The sequence below is a fragment of the Coffea arabica genome, chromosome 2e (genome assembly GCF_036785885.1).
Source record: "Coffea arabica cultivar ET-39 chromosome 2e, Coffea Arabica ET-39 HiFi, whole genome shotgun sequence".
In the NCBI taxonomy this organism is placed as follows: domain Eukaryota; kingdom Viridiplantae; phylum Streptophyta; class Magnoliopsida; order Gentianales; family Rubiaceae; genus Coffea; species Coffea arabica.
Genome location: NC_092313.1, coordinates 67620725 through 67629432, shown reverse-complemented (window position 1 = coordinate 67629432; position 8708 = coordinate 67620725). Strand labels below are relative to the sequence as shown.

The 8708-nt window shown below is 35.7% G+C and overlaps 1 protein-coding gene across 4 annotated transcripts; it reads right to left on the bottom strand.

Annotated features, from left to right (window-relative positions):
* Positions 1 to 934: 934 nt before the first annotated feature.
* On the bottom strand, positions 935 to 7962 carry LOC113732734 (beta-amyrin synthase 1-like). 4 transcript variants are annotated; one of them, XM_072080756.1, is made up of 19 exons: positions 7709 to 7839; positions 7024 to 7139; positions 5224 to 5409; positions 5036 to 5125; positions 4719 to 4919; positions 4511 to 4595; positions 3864 to 4030; positions 3565 to 3753; positions 3336 to 3449; positions 3053 to 3172; positions 2837 to 2959; positions 2633 to 2731; positions 2360 to 2416; positions 2222 to 2268; positions 1985 to 2128; positions 1725 to 1902; positions 1541 to 1621; positions 1369 to 1452; positions 935 to 1183 (listed from the first exon to the last, which is right to left on the bottom strand). In XM_072080756.1, the coding sequence occupies exons 3-19, from the start codon at positions 5332 to 5334 to the stop codon at positions 1067 to 1069; spliced, it is 2007 nt and encodes a 668-aa protein (XP_071936857.1). In that variant the 5' UTR covers positions 5335 to 5409; positions 7024 to 7139; positions 7709 to 7839; the 3' UTR covers positions 935 to 1066. The 4 variants fall into 4 exon arrangements, with proteins under 4 accessions (XP_071936857.1, XP_027114474.2, XP_071936856.1 ...); XM_027258673.2 differs by lacking the exon at positions 7024 to 7139 and having other exon boundaries at positions 7709 to 7962; XM_072080755.1 differs by lacking the exon at positions 7024 to 7139 and having other exon boundaries at positions 5224 to 5385; positions 7709 to 7962.
* Between the last annotated feature and the right edge of the window lie 746 nt (positions 7963 to 8708).

Genomic DNA, 8708 nt, shown 5'->3' with positions numbered 1-8708 from the left:
TTCATCTAACTAATTATATTTCTAACCAAAAAAAAATCTATCTATTACGTAACCTAACTAAATACATCTTTTGGGCAACTATCTATTGCAATTTGACATTTAAATGCCTTCCAAAAAATCATCAAAATTTAAATGAAATAAATAAAGTGGATGAAAACTTAAAACAAATAATGAAAAATAAATAAAAAGAAAAACACTCAAAAACATATAATGACACATAAAAACACCTAGGAGCACATAAGAGAATTGAAAATAATAAAATAAGGTACCTCCCTTGACGTAGTGGTTAAATGAGGTTGAATTTGTCTTATTTATACTCCAAAATCAACAAAATGATCAAGATACCAGTTTAATTAACAAATAAAAGGAATAACATGTAAACATAGTGCAAATTCACTTTATCATTATAAAGAAATGAAAATAATCATGCAATCTACCAATTAAAAAGCATTTAAATGAAGTATGGTTAACAATTAAAGAAAATAGACAAATTATACTTAAAAAATCAAAACGTCAGGGATCTAATTATAAATATTAAGAAAGTTTTTGGGATCAAATTATAATTATTACAAAGATAGAGAGTCAAAATTAAAGAAAAATAAAGTTTAGGGAGTAAAATGTAATTAAATTAGAGACCTAATTGAAAGAAATAAAAAATTTTTAGAGCCACAATAAAATTACTTACAAGGTCAGGGCTAAACTGCAATTTTCATATCAGATTTTGCAATATGAAAGTCCACTTGGGCCATTTCCTTTCTTCTTGGGCCGAGAAATTATTTTGGCCCAACGAAAAATCCAAGGAAAGGAGCGGGTTAGCCCAACTTCTGGTCCAAGCAAACCCAACCAAAATGCGTGGGTTTTATCCTCACAATCCCATGTCATCAACCCAAAAAGTAAAACCAAACCCTTTATCAAAAATTTAATCAAAATAACATTAACCAAATCTTAACTTCTTTTTACTGAATCCAACAAATAGAACAAACAATACAGCAACGTATTTTTTGGGAACATATCATTGCCCTGATTACAGAATGGAATTAACAATACACGATATGATGAATAAATCTCAATTGGTCGGCAATGGAACCCTTTTCCGGTATTCTGCTAAAGCCCACAACGGAAATATATTCCTGTATGTTGCATAGTGTAACATGCAGTTGTTCTTGAAAGCTCCAGTGATTTCCTGCAAGATTAAAGTTAAATGAACAATACTTGAGTACTCCTGCACAATTTCCTCATAAATTTATCCATGACATTCTCCGTTCTCAATGTGTTATTTTTCCTTCTTGTGCTCAATATTGGCGGCGTATCTAAATAAGCTTGGAAAATTCATGGAATGCTAAACATTGTAGTGCTTTTCAGCCTTACCTGTTGCGGGAAATCTCCATTTTCCATCTGAGAATTCATCAATAGTTTCGCTGCATGGTGGAGAGGCCTAGGGTCTCTATCCGCCTGCAAAATAAAAAAAAATAACAAGTAATCATGGAAAGATGACCCTAGTTTTAGTTGGAACTTCAACCAACTTAGATAAGAAGCCTACTTGTCCGGCATAAATTAGCCCCATCAATGCCCAGGCTGTGTGAACCAGATTTGATCGTTCTCCTTTGAGAGGAATGTATTTCTTTTTTTTTTTTTTTTTTTGACAGAGAGAAATATAGTTAAAAGACTTGCCAAGTATGAATTTTCTGTTATTAGTGTCATGCTAACAGTGTCACACGCATTACCATTTCAGAGCATGAACGGTAGCTTTCTCCCCATCCACCATCATTCCTCTGAGATTTCAGTAAAAAATCAACTGCCTTACTAATAGCCTGGCAATTGTCATAGGTCTTTCCTGCTGCTACAAGTCCACCAAGTGCAAACCAGGTGCCATATGTGAAGCACACACCCCAATCTCCATACCTGTAAATGTGCTTCGTGTGTTAGGTAAATGGAATGGTATTAAGCTTTATTTCCAGTTCAGTAGCCTGGAAGAGTCATTTACCATGAACCATCAGGCATCTGTACATTTTCAAGATATTTAGAAGCATTGGCAATGAAACTTTCTATCTCTTTTTCACGATGTCCAGGGAATAATTGTTGGAACATAACAAGAGCATTGATGGCCGATGAAGTGCACACAGCGTACCTGCACCCATACTTATCGATCGTGAATGCACGAGTTCAAAACTGAAAATGCAGAATGTGCAGGGAAAAAATTGGAGAAACAGATGAATCTTACTCATGCTCAACAGCACAGTTGGCTAAGATTTCAGTTGGATTGAGCAGCTGTGTAGCCAAACACAGAAAGGAAATCAATTCACTCCTAAAATTCTTATTTAAACCACTATTGTGTTTTTTGTTTTTATTGAGAAGCTACCTCTAGCCAGTTATCTGCACGTACAGGCTCCCACGCCGGTAAACCACCATTTTTACTCTGCAATTGTGCGTTACAAGATTGAATCATTGACAGCAACAAATGGATCGGTAAAACCAGCCAAAAAAAATTTCCCTAGATATCTCCTTGCAGATGTCAGTTGTTAACCAAATAACTTTTACTTGCAAAAAACTTGTCTAATTGGTAGAAGTCAAAGAAATAGATCCAATTTTACCCAGGCATTTACTGGAAAGTAGCAAATAGCATTGTGGTCACCTGCAAGGAGAGTAATATATTGACAGCATCATAGAGTCTTTCAGGCTCCACTTTTTCACCAACAATTTCAGGAGGCATTGTAGAAAACAGGAGGCAACACTGATAATTCAAATAAAAGTCAAGACTGCTTGATGAGAATCTGCAGTAGCTGTATTTCATTTAAATGGTTCCAACTGCAAAGAGGTTTTTGATTTAGCTAAATACCTTTAATGCTTCAGCTGTACAATCAGAAACTTGCCAGCCATGATCTTGGTCTGAAAAAGTCCATGCACCCTTAGAGATATGGCGATACATGCTTCTAAAGTCACCGGAAGGATTATCCGTCACCTATAACAACTTAAGGGCCACATGAGAAATTAAATTTTTAAACACAGAATACAAGTGAACTCTGAGTAAGGCAGCGTTATTTAAAACAGAAACCTGAGACTTCTTGAGAAAATCATGTCCTTTTCGAAGAGTTTCTCCTATTTCTTCTGTTAGACCACCAGCAAGTAATGCTTGAAGGGCGAAGGAAGTATCCCACACTTGACTGCCAAAACTCTGCATTTAGATCCTCAGAAAATGAAATGGTTAATGCTCGAAGAAACAAAGTCATTATAACATCGATGCAGTGCAAAACCTGTCACAGGGCACCCATAAGCACCACCAGAATACATATACAATAACCAATGGATAATTCAAGTTAAAACACATTGTTGCCAACCTGCATCTTCATTCCGTCTTCTGCCACCCACATGTAGTCAGGAATCCTAGCAAGATGTTTTTTGAAGTAATCCCCATTGGGGTCCTCAACCCAACATGCAAGCATGCATAAAACCTAGGAAATTTAATCATGTATAAGCATATCGAAGCAATCATTAACCTGGAACTGAAAGGTGAGACAGTGTTATAATAATCTGGGAGCTATTTCTTTATAGTATTTGCTTCCACACCTTCTCAACACATCCAATCGTGATGTACCGACTATTCTCATCTTCGTAATGTATATGTTTCATGGTAGTTTGCAAAGCCCTCTCTCTCAGCTTATTAAAAGGCCAGCGAGTCAGAAGAGGCTCTGCAAAAATGTGGAGACTGTCCCATATCAAATCTTGGATCAGGGGATGAGGGTAATAGAGGTCCTCCTGCACAAACAGATTTAAGAGATCACTTGTATGCTAAAATGGAAGCATTGACAGTATTTCATAAAAAGGGAATAGAAGAAAAGAATCGACTATTGCTCTTATAGTTATACCTTGGCACAAATATGTCTTACTTTCCTCCAATTAATTTGATCATATGGTTCAGCATACAACTCTTCTCTCAACTGTAAAATTAGGGGTGTGATTGGCCCTACGAATCTTTTTCCATATAAATATGACATTGGCATGTAAATCAGTCGGCAATAACACCACACTTTTTCTGCACACAAGACAGAAAAGAAGTAGAATATGAATGATTACTGAACCAAACTATAGTACAAGTGGTTTCAGGAACAGAAGTTACAGATAATAATTGAAATTTTAGCATGCCAAATGTAGATATCAACTCATCAGGTTTATCGATTTGTTCAGTATAACTAGTGTTAAAATTAATCTGACAATTGACACGATTCTAGATTTAGATTCCTAGAGCTGCTTGTAACATGGGTCGAGGGCTGACTATTTGAACATCTGAATCTTCTACAAGATAAAAAGTAGTAATGTTCAAATTTGAGTTTAATGTTCGCTTTATATTTCTTGATCTCATGTTTTATTAAGTAGTAATGTAGTAGTACAAGATAAAAAGCTGTTACACCGGAATTCATAACTCCTCATTTCCCATGTCCACCGCACCTCTTAATCAATGCACCTCTTAATCAAACCACAATGCATGGAAAGAAGTCATCAAGAATTAGCTTACCTGGATGCAGAGGAAGAAAAGATGGAAGAATCCAAAATTCAGGAGGCATCGGGTTGGTCCCATACCAGTCAAATAATCCAAGAATCTACGACCAATAAAACAGTGCACACGAGCTTTTTAGTGTCAAAACAAGCATTTTTTTTCATGAAAAAGTACTAGAAAATACTTATTGGTTATTCAGTAAGATTATTGATCATCTAGCTCATACAGAAAGCCAAGTCTTTCCCCAGGAAGGTATTGCGGTCACACTGCCATGGTCAAGGATCCATTTCCTGGCTCTAGAGCAGGCATTGTTTAGATTGCCACCATCAGGTCCTTCACCAAGAATCCTCATGCATATGTAACTCAGAGCTGTGCAGAACATTGTGCTGTGACCCTCAATATGCAGTCCCCAGCCACCATCTTCATTCTTGCATTTTTGGTAATTAATAGAACCGAAAATTAGTCCACTGTTCCCCAACACCTCCCCCCTTCCCTACCCACACCCCCCCCCCCCCCCCCACAAAAAAAAAAAAAGCTATGTACCTGATGATAATAGATATACCGGAGAATTTCTTTCCGGTGCTCTGCTGGGAAAACTGAATTAAGATGGCCTGTTATATATAAACACATCACCTGCATTTTGTATTCAGGTAAAATGTTAGCAAAATATGAAAATTTATTTAGTTTGGATTTGGAGCATTCTAGGAATGACTTTGATCAAGAGGGCTCACCAAAGGTGGAACAAAGAACAAAGGGCCAGCATTCTCTGCAGGCCAATGGCCATCACTAGCCTGCAAGGCAGCGAAGAAGAGAACAGCCCTGCGTACAGCAGTAGTTGCCATCTCGTGGGTAATTTCTTTGCCATCCACTACGGTCACTTGTGGGACGCTTTGCTTAAAATTTTTCTCGCGCAAAAACTCCCATAAAATGAGAACAATCACCAGCAATTAACAAAGCTTCAACTCTATTTTATAATGATAGCTTCTCTAATTCTAATTAATCGTGGACTTATGGCAGCACAGAAGGTCAAATCGAAAACAGAGAACCAAATTATTGTACTATATAATATTAATTATGGAAAATGACCTATTTCATCTCTTATATTTTGGCGAAATTTTTTTTTTGCCCCTCACTTCTATAGTGAAACAAATTAATCCATCACGTTCCAAAAATGAAGTAAATTATTCCCATATCTACAACCACATAGAGATATTAAGGGTAAAGATGAAACATCACTATAGTTACTTCCAAATTTAGTTAAACCTAATATGAAAAAATATGACAAATTATAACATCAAAAGGCAAACCCTTCTCTTTAAAAAACTATTAAAAATTTTTCAGAAAATGATATTAAAGCCTGATGTGTGAAAAGAAAATTGTTGAATTTATCGCAAATCTATTGTAAAATGACAGGGTTTTAGATGATATTAGTGAGGAAAATCCTCACCCATTCCGCTGGTTTTTAAAATGAGAGATCGAATAACATCCAACACATATCAAAACCAAGTCAAATAAAAATTCGATATTGAAGTTGACTGTAGTTCAAGTCAAGCTCAAAATACTTACTTCTTTTCTTTGTTAAGAGATATTAGGAATTTAAGGTACAATCATGTTTTACTCTAGCATATCAAACTAACCTCCATAAGAGTTGAGATAATCATACACTTTACACTAAAAGGATTTTAGTAGAATCATAGACACTGTAATTATAGAAATTATAAACATAATAAACTCTCTCAATCCTTAATTTGTGTGGCTTGAAATTTAAAAATTTTGTCAAAGCATCTACAAATCAGGGGGAGGAAATACCTCAAATATTGCAATAATGATAAATATGAGAAAACTAAGTAGCCAAAGTCTTTCAATCCTTATTTTGTATAGCTCTGAATTTTAAAAATTTCGTTAAAATTTTCACAAATGGAAAATACTGAGATAAGGATACAAAATAATGATAGACATGAGAAAACTAGTGGCTAAAAGTTACCAATAACTTTCAAATAGTTGGAGTCCATTAATGTATGTCATGAAACAATACCATTGATCACTGCGGTAACAACTCCAATTATTAAAATGATAAAACAAACTGAAAATATGACATATCATGTGTCCCGTATGCACTTGACGTTGAATCTAAGGTGATATATTGGTGAAAGAAATAGTGGCGAAACATATAATTTCTCTATACTTAAATTCTTGGTACGAGAGAATGGAAGGGAGCATACAATTCTCACTCTGGACTTACTGTGGAAAATCTGGAAATCAAGAAATGATATGCAGTTCAATAACAAGAGCAGAGATCCAATGATAGCAGTAAATAAGGCGCTCCTGGAGTGGAATGAATATCAGATGGCTCAAGAGGATGGAACAGTAAAAGAAAGTCAAGGAAAAGAAGAGGCAGAGGAGGACATGTGCTGGAAAAAACCACAAGCAAGCTGGATCAAAGTTAACACAGATGCAGCTTTGAATAGGAAGATCAACAAAGCAGGATGGGGCATTGTGGCTACGAATTGGCAAGGAAAGCTGATAGGTACCTGGGCATGCCCAACCAGAAGCTGTGCTGATGCAAAACTGGAGGAAGCAATGGCACTTAGGGAAGCAATGATATTGCCAGCCAAATAGGATGGAGGAAAGTAGTATTTGAACCTGACTGTAAACAAGTAGTGGACAGGATCAATGCAAATGAGGAGGAGGTCAGCATTGCTACTATTCTGATGGATATTTGGAGATTGAAGAAAGTTTTTGATGAATGTTGTTTCTTCTTCACCAGAAGGAAAAACAACTCTGCGAGTCACCATTTAACAAAGTTTACTATACATTTGATAGATGTAGCTGAATGGAAGCGAGACTTCCGAGTTTGGCTGCTGGAGTTAGCTCAAGCAGATTTAGTAGAGCAGCTGCTCTGATTATGTACTATTTTATATGATTAATAACATGCTACCGTTTTGGAAAAAAAAAATTCTTGGTACAGGGACTTCAGTAGAGTACAAAATGCCAGAGTCGCCTTGATTTAATGTAAGGTTGAAATCCAAGGAATGACAGGTTTTGGACTCAAATCATCCTTTCTTCTTCTCGCTTTTTAAATTCCGTTTCTTCTCTGTTAGGAAAAAAACTTAAAAGTAAAGGTAAAAAAAAAAAACTTATGGAGTACTAAATTTATTAGAAATTTTTTTTTAAAAATCGAGGAAATAGAACGGTCTTGAGCGATGAGATGGAAACCTGCATGCGCCAGAGAAGGTCACTGCAGGGCTTGACTTGGCAGCGGTTGTTCCAGAACTGGGTACGTGCATTCTCAACTTCTTCTCTTTCTTCTGGACTTCCACCGTTTGGGTTGAATTCCCATATCTGCCGGCCGACGAAATTATTAGTGCTATACAAATAAGGGCTGTTATAACCTTCAGCGATCTTTAGTCTCCACATTTTCTCCTCCTAACAGAAAACTTAGGACAATAAACTGTTAAGAGTGCTGCATACTTGTACAAATCGCAAGCTATTTATATCAGCTCACAGACTCGCTAGTTTCCACCAAATGGTCCTGTGTTGATAACGATAATTAATTTGGCTGCTATATATTGACATTACTGATAGCTGAAGGTTGGTTAGTATTTAGGGAAACTACACAATAAGGAAATTAAAACTACACAATAATGGCCCTGTATTAATTTGAAATTTTTGACTAATTTTATATTGTTCATTTCCTCATCCAAATCCTCCACAATCTTTTGCTTCAACTCTTAAAATCTAGAGACCTTTCAAGCCATCTTTTTATGAAAGGGACGCCAGCGCAACTTGCTATTAAAGTAAACTAATAGCTTACAAACGTTTATTTGGTCGCATTTTATTTTTCAAAAAAAAAAAATTTCAAAAGCCCAAATTATTACTTGAAATGGCAATGACCTTTTTTACTGGCTAAATTAAAACCAACTAAAAAGTAATGAACAACGAGTAAATTAGACACACAATATTGCCACAAGTATCTTTTTTCTACAACTTTTTCCCTAAATTTTCAGCCATTAGATAACAATTTAGGTTTAATCTATCCATTCCTGACCGTTAGATCTTTCTTAACAGCAATAGTTTTACGAAATACAAGTAGTACGATTGTTTTGGGTGAAGGAAATTTGTGGTGAATTTATTAACTTGAAAATTTTGACTAATTTTATATTGTTCATTTCCTCATCCAAATCCTCCACAATCTTTTCCTTCAACTCTTAAAATC